This window comes from Thalassophryne amazonica, chromosome 5, assembly GCF_902500255.1.
Source record: "Thalassophryne amazonica chromosome 5, fThaAma1.1, whole genome shotgun sequence".
Taxonomy (NCBI): domain Eukaryota; kingdom Metazoa; phylum Chordata; class Actinopteri; order Batrachoidiformes; family Batrachoididae; genus Thalassophryne; species Thalassophryne amazonica.
Genome location: NC_047107.1, coordinates 59,667,063 through 59,686,276, shown reverse-complemented (window position 1 = coordinate 59,686,276; position 19,214 = coordinate 59,667,063). Strand labels below are relative to the sequence as shown.

The 19,214-nt window shown below is 40.6% G+C and overlaps 1 protein-coding gene across 1 annotated transcript in view; it reads right to left on the bottom strand.

Moving 5' to 3' along the window:
- Positions 1–19,214, bottom strand: part of vps13a (vacuolar protein sorting 13 homolog A) — a 178,007-nt gene that overhangs the window by 140,656 nt on the left and 18,137 nt on the right. Inside the window, 10 exon segments of the mRNA XM_034170409.1 lie at positions 10–121; positions 2,351–2,495; positions 2,824–2,941; positions 3,177–3,309; positions 6,787–6,923; positions 13,692–13,806; positions 13,905–14,106; positions 15,935–16,077; positions 18,600–18,694; positions 18,830–18,962. Of these exon segments, the coding sequence (XP_034026300.1) occupies positions 10–121; positions 2,351–2,495; positions 2,824–2,941; positions 3,177–3,309; positions 6,787–6,923; positions 13,692–13,806; positions 13,905–14,106; positions 15,935–16,077; positions 18,600–18,694; positions 18,830–18,962 (1,333 nt within the window).

Here is a 19,214-nt window from a genome sequence, read left to right as displayed (position 1 = left end):
AACTCGTACCCAATGAGGTGATGCTGATGGTCTCACATGATTCAAAAATGAGGGATGAGCGCTGGTCGACTATGCTCAGAGGTTTCCTGGGTGTCAGCTTAGGAGTAAAGGACGGCTTCGGCTGAGAGGAAAAAACAAACAAAAAAAAAACATGTAAGCAAAGACACTCGAATCAATGTTACTAAACTATCCCCTTAAGAATAACAACATATTATGAAGTGTACTACGTGAATGGGAATTATAGATACATATGCTAGGATTTAATTAATGTATTCAGGGATCGACCCACAGTTGCAGAAACACCCTGGATTTGGTCCTCACTCGTGGTATTACATCTCCAATATCAATAGTTTCTCTTACGTCAGTGGTTTCACATTACTTACTTATTAAGATTCACTGTCCTGTCCACTGGGAAGAGATGGGTATTTATCATCTCAGTGTTACATCAACTCCTCAACAACAAATGAACTTGGAGCCAGACTGCCTGATATCTTAGCTTCACTTTGAGGACATGATCATTCAACAGACAGATATTATGCCTGTACTTTACTCACTCCACTGGCCTTGAATTATCCTACTTGTTTGAAATTTTCTTGAATTTTACTTGTTTGAAAATCTCCACACTTATAGTAGGACATTACAGGTGTCTGGTTATCGGACTTTACTTAGATGATCCGAGGTCAAAATATAAACTCTGGGGTGTGGAACAAGTTACCTCCTGATTTATGCTCCATTTCTGACCTAGCACTTTTTAAATCAAAGCCCAAGACTTATTTGTTTAAACTGGCTTTTAATATCTAGTGGTACTGTGACATGTTCTGTTTTTATGTGCCTCTTTAACTGTATGTTTGTTTTATTTTTGTGAATTCTTGATCTTTGATTTTACTGTAAAGCACTGCTGTAAAGGGCTATACAAATAAATGTTGACTGACTGACTGATCAGTTTGAATCGCTAAAGCTAACCCTAGACTTGCATGTTATACATCACAGTGATAAAGTGAAACCTTGATCTTCGATCCCACACTGTCTTTCGACCTACATATTAGGGAATACATTAGGATTACAATTTTTTTTTTTTTTTTTTTTTTTTTTTTTTTAAACTTACCACTGTTCAGTGTTCATTGCTCAGGGGGCTTGGTGAATTTGTTCTGACTTAGAGCTACATAAATAAATTGCATTGAAATATGAATCTGTGTACTTGCACAACAATGGTTGTTGCAAAAGGGAGTTGACAATGGCAAGAGCTGCACTAAAGGCCCCCTTGACACTTGCACGAATTCTGCTGTGCATGAGAGTAAACTCATCTCAAACCCTTATAAACTATACGCAGCTTTGTGCAAGTGTGCAAAGAAATTTTGAAATGTTCAAAATCTCCATCACGCATTAATTATGTGAACATTACGCAAACAAGTCAAAAACACAGCGTGAGTGCGAGTGATTGCGTCAGCACACTACATCAGAGCGCAGCTCATCTGAACGATTATAACGAGATGTTTAATCTATCATAAACATACTTTTACAGCTGCACACAAGAAGGGATGAACATGCAACTGTGCTGGAGCGGTCCTCTGTGACTGCTGAAGCGATCAGAGGCGTTTCCAACAGCCAACTCAGAGAAAATGAATAATCTGCCACAAAATAATTATTTTATATACACAGCGTCCAGCGCACAGCACATGGCAGCCAGTGGAACAAAGCACGGCATCCAGTTAGGATAGCCACGATAATGTGCGTGGAAGTGCACGGCTGAAAGTCATGCAAGTGTCAGGGCACCTTAACTTAGCTAGGATGTTACACGGGGTGTGTAACCTAAAAAGGTTAGGGACCACTGATCTAAACCTTATTCACTCCCTTGTGGTGTTTATGACCACTGTTCAAACAGCAATATCTTATTTATATTGTAGGTACGCAACTGTCCCCATCTTGAGATTCTATGGCACACAGTCTAAAATGCAGAAAACAAATCCATTTGGAGTATGTCCAAGTTCCAGTTGCTATGATGCAGGCACATAAACTAAGCACAAATGTTTCATTGTTATCCATTTCATTATTATCCTCTTTCATTATAACAACCAATCGGAGTATCGCTTATCAGTCTCTTAAAACCACAGCACAAGCCGCACAACACTAGGGTCTGAAACAGAAGCAAGTGAAAGGCACTAAGAGTTCCTGGTGAGCAAACAGATTTGTGGACAGGGTGAGTGAGCGCTTGCATACAGAGTCAGATAAGAAAAGAAATGTAAAGCTGGATTAGCACTTGAGTAAATAAAGAATACTGAACCCTTTAAACACACTCATTATGCCAACCATGTTCACTGACCACTCTGCAGGAGCCATGCATGTTTGTTACCTTTGGTGTAGCAGCCGCACCAGTGCTGCGTGCAACAGGTTTGCTGTCAGGCAGTGGAATGCTGTCAAGCAGCTGCAGGACACTTCGAAGCTTATCATCCGAAATACGGAGAGACAGCAGAGGGAGCTCTCCAGAAATCTTGTACCTGCAGTGTAGAAAAAATGTCAGCTCACAAAGATGTAATCACAAATCACTTCTAATTAATCACTTTAGCATTTAGGCCAGACTGACTGTAGTCCATCAAGCTAAAGCTTAATGTAATATAGTGCCACAAAAACAACTCTTGAACTACTAGGGTGAAATATGTTTGTTGACATGGCCAGAATAAATTGGTGAAATTGAGATTCCTCAACTTTTTCCTGAAGTTGTCTGTGTGTGCTGCCCATTGCTTTCTGTTATTCAGGATTATAATTTTTCTTTTTTTACTTATACTGGGAAGATGCATCTTTTCAAAGAGTCTACTACACACTTACTTTGCCATGCGAGAATCTTTGACAACCATTGCCCTGCTGAACACCACCTTCAAATCCACTGGTTCCAGTATGTGAAGTGATGACTGTTTTTGTTTACGGGCCATTTTCCAGTTACCATCTATTACACACAGCACATTATTTAAATTTTTATATATATGAAGGAACATTTTTATTTCACACCAATAAAGACAGAAAAACATTCCTACGTAAATGCATTCATACATCTGTAAGATAATTATTACTTAGCTGTACTTATTCAAGTCTCAGTTCACATGTAACATTTCGGTTACCAGTTAACAGTTGTTTAAAAATAATAATAATTCTTTGACACATGATGTGAATCTTTTGTGCACCTGGTTTGCTATAAAGAAACTGCAGGCTGTTAAGTTGTACATCAAAGCTGTCATAGGCTCTGGACATGATGTCTTCAATTTTGCTGGAGCAAATTGACAACTGAGGCAGATTCTTTCTGCTCTGACTAGACACCTGAAGAGACAATACAACAGTTTTCATAAATTACAGCTGTGATCAACATAATAGCAGTGTGTTTAAAAAAGTGAGGAAAGCTCAAAATATAATAGCTTTTACATCCATACATGCAAATGCAATGGAAACCCTGCACATTCTATTCAAATCAAACAAAGAAAAATTTAATCAAACTTGATATTACTTTACATAAATTGAAGAAAAAGGGAATATTAGGCTGTTCCAAAAAAGTGTCTGCATTTTTCTGTAAAAAACAAACAAACAAACAAAAAGAAAAGACAGAATGCACAACATTTGCTGTCTTTATAAATAAGGATGAAGACAGCAAATGTGCATTCTGGTTGTAGTGCAATTCTCTCTGAAAAACTGAGTAAAATGGGTCATTCCAGGCATTGCTCAAAAGAACAGTGTACTTTGATTAAAAAGTCCATTGTAGAGGAGAAAACATATAAAGAAGTGCAGAAAATGATAGGTTGCTCAGCTAAAATGATGTCAAATGGTTTAAAATGTCAACCAAAACCAGAAAGAAAATGTCTATATGAAGCCAAGCTATGCACAAGAAGTCCCCACAAAATCCCACTGCTGGAAAAAAGGAAAAAAAAAAAGGCATGTGCTGAAGAGATTACAATTTGCCAAACAACATACTGACTGGCCCAAAGAGAAATGGCACAACATTTTGTGGACTGATGAAAGTGAGATTGTTCTTTTTGGGTCAAGGGGCTGCAGACAGTTTGTCAGACCACCCCCAAAAACTGAATTCAAGCCACAGTACACTGTGAAGACAGTGAAGTGTCATATTTGGAGGAAACAGGCATCATCATGATACGGGGATACTATGGTGTCAGGCCAATTTATCACATAGCAAGGATCATCGATCAGTTTGAACACATCTAAATACAGTGCATCCATAAAACATTCACTTCACTTTTTACACATTTTGTTATGTTACAGCCATATTCCTAAATGGAGTAAATTCATTTTCCCCCCTTAAAATTGTACGTACAACACCCCATAACGACAACATGAAATAGTTTTTGTTTTTTTAATTTGTACAAATTTATTACAAACTAGAAGCACTCAGAGAGTGCAAACCTCCGCCAAGGCCATGGGGTCACTGACGCCATAACATCTACACGCCGTGGAATCATTGAACCTAAAAAAGTCTAACAATGACGTTTGCTCAGTAGTAAAAAAAGTTTCATCTGCTGTGACTGGATAGCATGTATCCTTAGCGCTTGGCGTCACAGTTTATTGCAACTTGCACCTTTCCCAGAAGCTACTGTCATCTGAGCACTGATATTGATATTGCATGTGCTTATAGACAAAAAACAAATGAGACAAAATTCAATTATTATTCAACTAAACGGCAAATATGAATTTTTTAACATTTATGAAATACTTCTCTAAACAAGGCCATAGGGTCACTGACCCTAAAGGATTCCACAAAAATTTAGTCACTTGTTCCTCTTGTCATTTCCAACCACTCCACAAAATTTCATCAAAATCTGTTCAAAACGTTTTGAGTTATCCTGCTGACAGACAGACAGACAGACAGACAGACGTAAAACCGAAAAACAGAAAACATAGCCTCCTTGGCGGAGGTAATAAAAAACTAAGAAATCACATGAACATAAGAATTCACAGCCTTTACTTAATACTTGGTTGATGCACCTTTGTCAGCAACTGCAGCCTCAGGTCTTCCTGAATACGATGCCACAAGCTTGGTGCACCTATCTTTTGGCAGTTTTGCCCATTCCTGTTTGCAGCACCTCTCAAATTCCAGGTTGGATGGGCAGCGTTAGTACACAGCCATTTTAAGATCTCTCCACAAAAATTCAATCAGATTCATCTCTGGACTTGGACTGGGCCACTCACAGACTCAACCCTGACTAGTCTGCCAGTTCCTCCCACTGAAAAACATCCCCAAAGCATGATGCTGCCACCACCATACTTTACTGTAGGGATGGTGCCTTTTTAACCAAACATGATGCCTTACATTCACACCAAGAGTTCAATCTTTGTCTTATGAGACCAGAGATTTTTGTTTCTCATGGTCAGAGTCCTTCAAGTGCCTTTAGGCAAACTCCAGGCAGGCTGCCATGTGCTTTTTACTAAGGAGTGGCTTCTGTCTGGTCACTCTACCATATAGAGATGGCTGTCTCTCTAGAAGGTTCTCCTCTCTCCACAGAGGAATGCTGGCGCTCTGACAGAGTGACCATCGGGTTCTTGGTCACCTCACTGACTAAGGCCCTTCTCCCCCGATTACCCAGATTAAACGGGCAGCCAGCTCTAGAAGAATTCTAGCGCATGCAAACTTCTTCCATTTATGGATGATGGTGGTCACTGTGCTCAGTGAGACCTTCAAAGCAGCAGATGTTTCTGTACCTTTCTCTGCAGTAGTGCATCGAGTCAATCCTGTCTGGGAGGTCTACAGACAACTCCTTTGATTTCATGCTTGGTTTGAGCTCTGATATGCACTGTCAACTGTGGGACCTTATATGGAGACAAATCATGTCAAATCAACTGAATTTACCAAAGGTGGACTTTAATTTTGAGTTTCATGGCTAAGGCTGTGAATGCTTATGTACATGTGATTTTTTTAGTTTTTTGTTTTTAATAAATTTGCAAAACAAACAAATGACAAACTTTTTTCACATTGTCATTGATGAAAAAAAATAATTTCATCAATTTTGGAATAAGGCTGGAACATAACAAAATGTGGAAAAAGTAAAGCACTGAATACTTTCTGGGTGCACTGTACTTGAAGACGCCATGTTGCCTTACGCTGAAGAGGAAATGCCCTTGAAATGTGTGTTTCAACAAGACGACCCCAAACAAACCAGCAAGCAAGCAGAATCTTAGTTCCAGACCAACAAGATTGGCATTATGGAGTGGCCAGCCCAATCCTGGGACCTTAATACAATAGAAAACTTGTGGGGTGACATAAAAAAAAAAAAAAAAAAAATCTAATAGACGCAAAAATAAATGCAGAGGAATTGTGGAACGTAGACCAACTAGAATACCTGGTCACAAGTGTGAGAAGTTGGTCAACTCCATGCAACACAGATTTGAAGCAGTTCTCAGAAACTGTGGCTATACAACTAAATACTAGTTCAGTGAGTCAGAGTCAAGCTAAATCCTTAAGTATTTTTCAGTTTACACAGTAATGGTTCGTGTTTGGAAAGAGAAATGCAGACATTGAACACACTAATATTCTTTTTTCCTCTTTACTTTCTGTAAAGTAAAGAGGAACAAATTTGCAAAATTTTTCTTCATGTTTTGATTTGGAATAGAATGTGCAGTGTTCCCAATGCATTTGTATGTATGGAAAAAATTCCAAGGATTCTGAGCTTTACTCACTTTTTAAAAACATGCTGCTATTATTTTGAACAAAACAGAACATTTCCATTGGCAAATCTGGATTTTAATATAATTTTTAGGATTGCATATTTAGTCTCAAATGTTTTACTTCCTAACCTTGAAATGTCCCAAATCCAGCAAAATGATGTTCTGAGTGCCATCATAGAAACCAGTTTGTGGAATGATGATGTAAGAGGCCATTAGGTTCACCCTTAGATCAAGAATTTTCTGTGTCTCAATCACATACAGCAGACCTAATAAACAGAATGAAATCAAAACTTGATTGACAATGATGAAAATAACTTAAGTAACCAACAGTTTCCACAAATGAAATACAATAATGTGTTAAAAAAGTTTTGCTGAAGCTGAGGCCACAAACAAATATACTACAAGCAAAACAGGAATTACACAAATAAATAAAGCAACATTAATTCAATATCACAGTAATATACTGTACATCAAGCTCAGGCAATTGTGAATTATTATTCTGAACATGTTTTTTTTTAATGAAAAAAAAATATCTGAAGAACAGGGAGCCTCTTATATTCAGGATCTAATTCATATTTGCACTTTTACATGACTTGCACAGTCACAACAGTAGGTGGTGTCCCAAACACCCATGACTGTGTGCCGCCTGCCAAAACTCCAAATGGTGAGGCACATCTTTACCGGCTGCAAAACCAGCCTGTTCAAAGACCGCTACACCTGTAGGCAAAACTAGGTCTTGCAACCACTGGCCATCATCCTAGAAGGAAGGAGAGCCACCACCAATGCCCTCCCTCCTCCGACGGTTGGACTACTAAACATCACTTCTTTCATAAGAACATTTGATGAAATTATTGGAAGGAGTGAACATGACTCTCCTTGACCTGGCCTGTGACTGGAAAAAGTAGGTAAACCTTGATCACAAACTGAGCTTTCCAACATAGCTAACAACAACTGCTCTCAGGCCAAACCTCATCTTGTAGTCAACTTCACAGAAGTTGCTATACATCCTGGAACTAACAGTACCATGGGAAGTTGCAGTTGGAGAAGCATATGAACAGAAAATTTTTTAAGTATGCTGAAATAGCAGTCCAGGCAGAACAACGCAACTGGCATACCAAGGTGTTTCCTGTGGAGGTTGGGTGTAGAGGATTTGTTGCCAAGACTATAACTAGGCTCCTGATGAGAATGTGGGTGTAAGGACACATCTTCTAGCAAGCAGTCAAATCATTGTTTGAAGCTGCTGAGCAACACAGAAATGGCTGTGGCTGAAGAGGACGGGCTCCAACTGGGCTGCGAGATGACCAGTAAAGGGTAAAAGCAGAGGGGGGCAGATCTGGGATGCCAGGTGTCGCTACTGAGCCCTCTGGAGGTGTTGTGGGCCTAAATCAATGAAACACTAAGGAGGGTATCCACCTGATGACCCCAATGAAGCATTTATCCCTCTCCCACTCAAGACACTGGTCACACAGCACTAACAAAGGACACCAAAGACAAAATAAGACAAGAAATCTGGACTTATGTTGACTTTTGGAGGCATCGTTTAACCGTCGTCCAGCTTCGTTCCTGTAACTGGCGCTTCATCAAAATTTTCAAACTGTTGAAAATTGTGAATGAATCCCGACGACAACCTCAATTCATCCATATTCCGTTTTGCTTTCTGTCTTGACAGTTCCTCATCGTGTGCGTAGTTCTCGTACTGTCAGGATTCCATTTGACTGTCATCCAACTTCATCCCACCTCCCAAGTCCGACGTCTTGCACGAACGTTTATGATATCTGAACGGATCAATAACTAAAGTTCCGATGAGCTGAACGTGACTCGTCCATGTGTGGGATGAAAAGCAATGTTATCATACAGAAACAATAGCGACAAGAACATTTTATCACGTTCCAGCCGTTTGTGGCTGGAAAGTGAGTGTGCGCACAGGTTGTTGTTGTTGTGAAGACAAACCTGTTATCAAGACAACCAGATCCCGCACCTGCAGGTGCTAGGGGCCATGAGCACAGACTGGATGTGCTCGGTCTCATAACCGCTGTCAGTCACATCATCATAAATGTATCGTTTTGATTTTGTGATTTTTCCTTTTGTTAGTTTCGGTTTTGTTTCGTTCCTTTATGCGCTTTTTATTCACAGGCTTTTCGATGATGAGAGAAGTGCAGGATCATTTGTCCACCTTTTCTCGATGATTTGTGACTTTTTTCCTTCGTTCAGCTATCGTCATGTGCCGTGTGACTGGGCCCTTACATGTACATGGATGCTTGTGGTCACTGTACAGAGCAGACAACATACATGTACATTTAGTACACTCAACAAAAATATAAACGCAACACTTTTGGTTTTGCTCCCATTTTGTATGAGATGAACTCAAAGATCTAAAACTTTTTCCACATACACAATATCACCATTTCCCTCAAATATTGTTTACAAACCAGTCTAAATCTGTGATAGTGAGCACTTCTTTGCTGAGATAATCCATCCCACCTCACAGGTGTGCCATATCAAGATGCTGATTAGACACCATGATTAGTGCACAGGTGTGCCTTAGACTGTCCACAATAAAAGGCCACTCTGAAAGGTGTAGTTTTGTTTTATTGGGGGGGGATACCAGTCAGTATCTTGTGCGACCACCATTTGCCTCATGCAGTGCAACACAGCTCCTTCGCATAGAGTTGATCAGGTTGTCAATTGTGGCCTGTGGAATGTTGGTCCACTCCTCTTCAATGGCTGTGCGAAGTTGCTGGATATTGGCAGGAACTGGTACACGCTGTCGTATACGCCGGTTCAGAGCATTCCAAACATGCTCAATGGGTGACATGTCTGGTGAGTATGCCGGCCATGCAAGAACTGGGACACTGTCAGCTTCCAAGAATTGTGTACAGATCCTTGCAACATGGGGCCGTGCATTATCCTGCTGCAACATGAGGTGATGTTCTTTGATGTATGGCACAACAATGGGCCTCAGGATCTCGTCACGGTATCTCTGTGCATTCAAAATGCCATCAATAAAATGCACCTGTGTTCTTCGTCCATAACAGATGCCTGCCCATACCATAACCCCACCGCCACCATGGGCCACTCGATCCACAACACTGACATCAGAAAACCGCTCACCCACATGACGCCACACATGCTGTCTGCCATCTGCCCTGAACAGTGTGAACCGGGATTCATCCGTGAAGAGAACACCTCTCCAACGTGCCAAACGCCAGCAAATGTGAGCATTTGCCCACTCAAGTCGGTTACGACGACGAACTGGAGTCAGGTCGAGACCCCGATGAGGACGATGAGCATGCAGATGAGCTTCCCTGAGACGGTTTCTGACAGTTTGTGCAGAGATTCTTTAGTTATGCAAACCGATTGTTTCAGCAGCTGTCCGAGTGGCTGGTCTCAGACGATCTTGGAGGTGAACATGCTGGATGTGGAGGTCCTGGGCTGGTGTGGTTACACGTGGTCTGCGGTTGTGAGGCTGGTTGGATGTACTGCCAAATTCTCTGAAACGCCTTTGGAGATGGCTTATGGTAGAGAAATGAACATTCAATACACGAGCAACAGCTCTGGTTGACATTCCTGCTGTGAGCATGCCAACTGCACGCTCCCTCAAATCTTGCGACATCTGTGGCATTGTGCTGTGTGATAAAACTGCACCTTTCAGAGTGGCCTTTTATTGTGGGCAGTCTAAGGCACACCTGTGCACTAATCATGGTGTCTAATCAGCATCTTGATATGGCACACCTGTGAGGTGGGATGGATTATCTCAGCAAAGGAGAAGTGCTCACTATCACAGATTTAGACTGGTTTGTGAACAATATTTGAGGGAAATGGTGATATTGTGTCTGTGGAAAAAGTTTTAGATCTTTGAGTTCATCTCATACAAAATGGGAGCAAAACCAAAAGTGTTGTGTTTATATTTTTGTTGAGTGTATGTTTTTAACTGAATACATTTGTACCCAGTAATTAAATATGATCCTCCTCACTCCTCAGACAAAAGAGAGCCAAAGATCAAGATACTGTTGCAATGAATGAATCACCAGCCAAAAAAAAAAAAAAAAAAAAAAAAAAAAAAAATGCACTTCTTAAGAACATTATGATATCTCTTTGTATTTTTCCAAAGATTCTGACATTGAAAGCTATCATTTTTTGGTTTGCAGGGTTTTTTGTAACATTAATGATATGTAATATACTTTTTCGGGGTATTCTTCCATCAAAATGTAAAAAAAAGTTGATATTTAAAAAAAAAAAAAAACTGTTAAGCTGCAGTCTACACAAGTCTAACATGTCTAAAGACCCGGTCACACGGCACTTAAAGGGCAACGAAGCCCAAACAAAACAAGAAATCTAGACTTTTGTTGACATGGTTTTAACTTTCGTGCAGTTTCGTTCCTGCAACTGGCGCTTCGTTGGGATTTTTAAACAGTCGAAAAATTTGAACGAATGCCGCCGAAAAGCTCAGTCAGGGCTGTGAAATGAATATTGTGAAATACGAGGAAAATCTGTAGGGGGTCTGGGAGGCACAGCTCCACAGGAGTCGGGGTCTAGGGCCTGCGACCTTTCATTTGAACTGTCAATGATAATGTTGAAACAACAGACAAGGTTGGGTAGGATTACTTTGAAAGAATACATGTGGATTACATGTATGTATGTACATACATTTGGATTACTTGTAATCTGATTACTTTTGGATTACATTTCAAAGTAATCCTCCCCAACCCTGATAACAGAATATGACGTGGAAGTAGGACTTGGAATGATTTTCCTTTCAACTGTAAACCAAATCATGCATTAACTCAGAAAATTAAACTACATGAAATTTGTTGAAGCTTTTCAAAAACCACTGCTAAAGCTTGTAGAATATTTTGAAAGTCATGGTAAAATATCAATAACATACGTTATAGTAAAAATGTCACATTCTTGTGTAAATTCCTGTATATCCATTCAAATCCACAATGTCTTTTTCCCCCCCAATGAAAGAAAGTCTACATTAACTAAAAAAGTCACCTAATCTTGTTTGAAATCCTGTTTGAACAGCACTAGGGATGGGTATTGATAAGCTTTTATTGATATTGATGCCATTATCGATTTCACTTATCGATCCGATTCCTTATGGATTCCTCTTGTGAATTTTCTGTGTACTAAAAGTAGACTTTACAGGTTATCTATGTCAACAACATTTTATTGAGTCTTAAAGTAAATGAATATGAAATTGGTCACTGGATTCTTGATCTCTGGACATAAATAAACTCTACATGGTGGATCCTTGAGCTCTGAAAGGAAATACTTTTGACAAAAAACTATAGATTTTTTTATTTCCATTTATGTCCAGACATTTTGGCATGAATATCAGTCCATAGCTCTGAGCTGAGCTCAGCCGGCTGCTGCACGTCAGTGCAGGACATCTCATTTTGAGAAGAAAAAAAAAAACACTTTTTGATCGACTGCCATTTATTGTTTGTATTACAATGTTTAGAAAGAGGTGTCATTTGATTTAAATGGTGATTCGCTTTAAAGTCATTAATTCTTAATTAACTCTATCGTTCTAACTTAACTCGTCAGAGAGCCGCCAGGGTTAAGCCCCTGTCACTGTGGCGTATTCATAGAGCTGCTCATTGCGGCGTTGTTTCATTTAAATACGCACGTACTCAGCCTTTAACAGTGTTTGTTCATACTTGCAGCTGCGTGTGTTCGCGTTTTAATGTGTGCACACAGTTGCGTGTGCCATGCTGCACCAGGTTCAGTGCTATTTTCTGCCTCTGTGGAAGTGCGCTCTGTTCTCTACTGCATGGTGTGGTGCGGCTCAAAAACAGTCATTTAACATTATTATTATTATTATTTTTTGTCTTGGTGGATCACTTTCATTGTTTCCAGATGCTGCTGAGTCTGGCTGTGGTAAAGCCTGCCCTGAACGAAACGCTGTGACTCAAACTGGGAGAGCTTTTATTTATTGCGTGCGCGGTCTCCCTCTCTCTCACACACAGAGACAGACAGACACACACAGAGGGAGACAGAGAGAGACAGAGAGATTTTATGAAATGATGCAACACAGTGAAACAGTCCTCATATAATGAGTCCAGTATGATAAAGTGAAGCAACGATCTAGCAGTATTTATAGCTCCAGAACAACAGGGAGATGTGAAATGGCGTACAGTACCGTGTTGAAGCGTGGGCGGGTTCACAATAGCAGACATTAGCACGGCGCTGCGTGTAATGCGTGAAGGCTCCAAGCTGTGCGCCGAAGAAAATTAAACATGTTTAATTTCTTCCGTTCTACGCGCATAGCCCTCAACATACTGCTGTGTATTGAGAAAAAAATCTCCTCGTGAAGTGGGTGTAGAGCTGCTCATTACAGCGTAGACGATACGCTGTAATGAATAGCTCTACAAATACGCCACTGTGACAGGGGCTTTAGGGTAATAATTGTGGATAAATTGCTGTATCTTGTTTGTGGTAATTTGATTTGGACGTAATCTAGTTGTTGTTGGACTACTGTAATGACAATGACAATAAATCTCATCCATCCATTTTTATTCCTTGACAATTTCATTATGGTGTTTGATGACTTTTACTGTGCTATTTATGAGTTTTATATGGTTATATTTATGAGTTTTACTATGATGCTTTTTAAAATTATGAATGATGTGTGCTTTTATTGTATTTTTATACACATTTTATGGATAATTAATGATTATTTACTGTGATTTTCCATCACAGTTGCTGACAGTCTGCATGCTCTTATCAATAATATTATCAAGTTTTGTTCTGAATATGATTTCAAATCAACAAGAACACTACACTACACTTTGAACATACTTCGAAGGGATAACTTGCTGAAGCCACGGCAGAAAATGCAAGAAAACACGCAGAAACTGGCCTTTAAAAGTGCATCTGGTGTTATTGCTGGCAGACGGCTGGAAGTGAATTACCCCAAATCTCGCGGCCGAGTGGCTGAAATCTAGGGGGTCGCAAGCTCACAAACAGAACTCAATGAAACGAGATCTTGAGCTGCATTCCAGTCTCTCTACTTCTATGGTGCTACTTACCTGTTGCTGTGCGGTCTCGAAACTGCTCTAGCTTCATTAGAGTTGCATTAGTTAGTTCATCCAGCGGAAGGTCTTCAGGTGGCATGAAGAATGCTGACATACCGTTTACTGTTACCTACATAGATACATTTAAAAAAAATAAGTGACACGTGGTAATGAGGCTTTGGACAGTTTGTTATGATTGTACATAGACCACTGGCAGACATTACTCACAGCATCATAGATGATTTCCAGAGGTTGTGATTCCACATGTAGACGCTGATTTGCACTTCCATCCAATGGATTAGTTTCGAACAGAATGCTCAGCAGCGGGGTCCCTGGACCTGTAGCAGCCTTTCTCGATGACAGGAGAATGGGTGCTAGTCGTTTACTGGCCAGACCTGTGACCTCAAACAAACTAAGCTGTGCTGTGACTCTGAACAAAAAAACATAAGGGGGGAAACAAAACATTCATACCACCACTGACAGCAAGCTACTCAGAAAAAATTCAATATTTATCAATTGGTGGAGGAAAAAAAAAAATTAAACTGTCAAATGGTGCTGACACTTCCATTTGAAATAATAATACAGACCATATTCATAGGGCATAATTACACTCAACAAAAATATAAACGCATCACTTTTGGTTTTGCTCCCATTTTGCTCAAAGATCTAAAACTTTTTCCACATACACAATATCACCATTTCCCTCACATACTGTTCACAAACCAGTCTAAATCTGTGATAGTGAGCACTTCTTTGCTGAGATAATCCATCCCACCTCACAGGTATGACACATCAAGATGCTGATTAGACACCATGATTAGTGCACAGGTGTGTCTTAGACTGTCCACAATAGAAGGCCACTCTGAAAGGTGCAGTTTTGTTTTATTGGGGGGGGGATACCAGTCAGTATCTGGTGTGACCACCATTTGCCTCATGCAGTGCAACACATCTCCTTTGCATAGAGTTGATCAGGTTGTCAATTGTGGCCTGTGGAATGTTGGTCCACTCCTCTTCAATGGCTGTGCGAAGTTGCTGGATATTGGCAGGAACTGGTACACGCTGTCGTATACGCTGGTCCACAGCATCCCAAACATGCTCAATGGGTGACATGTCCGGTGTGTATGCCGGCCATGCAAGAACTGGGACATTTTCAGCTTCCAAGAATTGTGTACAGATCTTTGCAACATGGGGCCGTGCATCATCCTGCTGCAACATGAGGTGATGTTCTTGGATGTATGGCACAACAATGGGCCTTAGGATCTCATCATGGTATCTCTGTGCATTCAAAATGCCATCAATAAAATGCACCTGTGCTCTTCGTCCATAACAGACGCCTGCCCATACCATAACCCACCGCCACCATGGGCCACTCGATCCACAACACTGACATCAGAAAACCGCTCACCTACACAACACCACACATGCTGCCATCTGCCCTGGACAGTGTGAACCGGGATTCATCCGTGAAGAGAACACCTCTCCAACGTGCCAAACGCCAGCAAATGTGAGCATTTGCCCACTCAAGTTGGTTACGACGACGAACTGGAGTCAGGTCGAGACCCCGATGAGGACGACGAGCATGCAGATGAGCTTCCCTGAGACGGTTTCTGACAGTTTGTGCAGAAATTCTTTGGTTATGCAAACCGATTGTTTCAGCAGCTGTCCGAGTGGCTGGTCTCAGACGATCTTGGAGGTGAACATGCTGGATGTGGAGGTCCTGGGCTGGTGTGGTTACACGTGGTCTGCGGTTGTGAGGTTGGTTGGATGTACTGCCAAATTCTCTGAAACGCCTTTGGAGACGGCTTATGGTAGAGAAATGAACATTCAATACACGAGCAACAGCTCTGGTTGACATTCCTGCTGTCAGCATGCCAACTGCATGCTCCCTCAAATCTTGCGACATCTGTGGCATTGTGCTGTGTGATAAAACTGCACCTTTCAGAGTGGCCTTTTATTGTGGGCAGTCTAAGGCACACATGTGCACTAATCATGGTGTCTAATCAGCATCTTGATATGGCACACCTGTGAGTTGGAATGGATTATCTCAGCAAAGGAGAAGTGCTCACTATCATAGATTCAGACTGGTTTGTGAACAATATTTGAGGGAAATGGTGATATTGTGTATGTGGGAGAAAGTTTTAGATCTTTGAGTTCACCTCATACAAAATGGGAGCAAAACCAAAAGTGTTGCATTTATATTTTTGTTGAGTGTATTTAAATCATGGAAATGTATCATAGCAAAAAAAATTCCAACAAACTTCATAGCTTGTGCTCCAGGTCTCTGTGTGAGCATGGATGTAAGTTCTCCCACAGTCAGCTTGATGATCTCATTTTTGTCCTTTTTGTCTTTGATGGACACAGACAACTTCGCCATGTGAAACTTGACTTTCATGTTCTCAAACTATAAAGAAATGAATACAAATTAATTAGTGCATAGTTTCATATGTATATGCATAACTAAAATATTAATATGCTGCTTTTACAGTGCATCCAGAAAGTATTCACAGCGCTTCACTTTTTCCACATTTTGTTGTTACAGCCTTATTCCAAAAATAGATGGCCCATAATGAAAAAAGTTTGAGAGTTTTGCAAATTTATTAAAAATAAAAAAACTAAGAAATCACACGTACTGTACATAAATATTCACAGCCTTTGAACTGAGCTCAGGTGCATCCAGTTTCCACTTGAGATGTTTCTACAGCTTAATTCAAGCCCACCTAGGGTAAATGCAGTTGACTGGACATTTTAAATTTCAATTTCAATTTATTTTAATTTCTATAGTGCCAAATCACAACAGAGTTGCCTCAAGGCGCTTCACACAAGTAAGGTCTAACCTTACTAACCCCCAGAGCAGCAATGGTAAGGAAAAACTCCCTCTGAGGAAGAAACCTCAAGCAGACCAGACTCAAAGGGGTGACCCTCTGCTTGGGCCATGCTACAGACACAAATTACAGAACAATTCACAAAACAAATATACAGGAAATGCTGTTGGTGCACAGGACAGGAGGGCCTCCAGCATAAATTCCACACCCATCTCTGGATGGAGCTGCACCTTAAACAGAGAGAGAGAGAGAGAGAAAAAAAAAAAAAAAAAACAGAATCAGGCACCAGAAAGACAAAAAGTACAGTATAATTAGTCAGCATTAAACAAAAAGAAAAACAGGAAATACTAAGGTGATCGCCGGCCACTAGCCCTAAGCTTCACTTAAAAGAGCCAGAATTTAGGTAAAGTTGAGGCTGCGGCACGCTCCGTTTCCTAATAAAATGAATTAAAAGAGTAAAAAGCATAGAAACATACTATGCCAGTATGCTAGCCATATGAAAGGGAAAAAAAGTGTGTCTTAAGTCTCCACAGAATCTGACTCTTTTATTGACGCAGGGAGATCATTCCACAGAATAGGGGCACGATAAGAGAAAGATCTATGACCCACAGACTTCTTATTCGCCCTGGGGACACAAAGTAGTCCTGCACCCTGAGAACACAAAGCCCGGGCCAGTACATAAGGTTTAATTAGGTCAGCAGAACCTGGACATGATTTCGAAAAGTACACACTTGTCTACATATAAGGTCTAACAGTTGACAGTGCATGTCAGAGCACAAGCCAAGCATGAAGTTAAAGGAATAGGCCAGCGCAGTCTCATTTGAACCCTGCGTGATATCATGGGATTTGACCCCTTATGGGGACAGCCACTCCCATTGCGCAATATATACACAGCATAATTTCACATGGGTAAATGGTGTACTATTTTGTTTTCGGCTGCAATCACTTAAAAGTGCAGTTTTTTCGTTTCCCAGTGATCAAGGGAAGAGGAAGCAAATGTGAGAGGTTGTGTCAGTAAGTGTTAGCCTACACAGCTACGTTCTCTTGCCTGCAAAACCGCCTCAACATGTTTTCACGCTGGGTCATAAACAAACCCCATATCCACTTTCCACTACACTGTCACTTTTTCTTTGCATTTTCACTTTGTTTCCATGTAATTTGCCCAAAAACTCAGAAAGTGCCATGATTCTGTCCCCGGAAGTAGAGAAATTACATCATATGCGTCATTAGCGGCCGCCCTCAAATGAGACTGCGCTGCCCAATCGTCTGTAAACCTCTGATACAAGACTGTTGCGAGACACAAATCTGGGGAAGGGTACAGAAACATTTCTGCTGCTTTGAAGGTCCCAACAAGCACAGTGGCCTCCATCATCATCATCAGTCTGGATCCACCAGGACTCTTCCTAGAACTGGCTGCTCATCTAAACTGAGGGATCGGGGAGAAGGGCCTTGGTTAGGGAGGTGACGAAGAACCTCATGGTTGCTCCTTCAGAGCTCCAGCATTCCTCTGTGGAGAGAGGAAAACCTTCTGGAAGAATAAACATCTATGCAGCAACCTACCAATCACACCTGTTTAGTAGAGTGGCAAGACGGAAGCCACTACTTAATAAAAGACACGTGGCAGCCCACCTGGAGTTTGCCAAAAAGCACCTGAAGGACTCTCAGACCATGAGAAACAAAACTGAAGCATTGTGGTTGGCAGCATCATGCTGTGGGAATTTTTTTTTTTCCAGCAGCAGGAACTGGAACACTAGTTAGGATTGAGGGAAAGATGAATGCAGCAATGTACAGAGACATCCTGGACGAAAATCTGCTCCAGATCACTGTTGACCTCAGACTGGGGTGATGGTGATTCCAATGCAGAAGTGATTCATCAAGAAGTCATAGTTTTGTAGAAATTATAATGTTTAAATTCCAGTGGGAATTCCAGTAGGTGTTTGCGTGTGTGGCCAGGGGGCCTAAAAATAAAGTTTGGGAACATCTGTTTTTAAACTTCAGAATATTATTGTGTTAATATTGCAATTATCTGGAGGTGGGTGAGGATTGGAAAGTCCAAAAGAAGTGCATTATCAGATGGATGTCAGGGAAAGTAATGACTCACATCCTTTGGCAGGTTGGGATTGGCAGCATTCTCACTATATCCAATGGCAGTGTAGAGTTTAGCTTTCTCATCTGGGGTCAAAAGCTCATCAAAGCCTGAGAGAGTGCAAGAGAAAGTAAACAATGTTACAAAAAAAGGACTTGACTGCATACAGAACAAATTAATATAAATTGACAAATAAGCATTTTGTCCTAGTAGACAATTTGTTATTCTTTCTTGATAGGTCCTACCTCCTGTTTTGGTATCACTTGTATTTTTAGTATCCTCTCTTCCCCATTTCCACATCCAACTGAACCAACCTTCAGACTGTTCTTCCTCCATCTTCATCCCAGGACGATAAATACGTAAGCCAGCTTTGCTTGCCTAAGAAGGAGGAAAACAATAAATAAATTACAACAACCACCTACGCACATCAAAGGCGTCATCTTGTACATACAACATCTTACTCCAACACAAAGATTTAATAAATAATAATAATAATAATAATAAAAAAAAAACAATTCTACAATACCGAAAAAGTTTTCTGTTGGTCTACTGTTCCATGTTTAGATAATCTTAAAACTATGTGTCCATTTATTTTATGCACGTATAAATACTACAAGACAGTCAAGTACT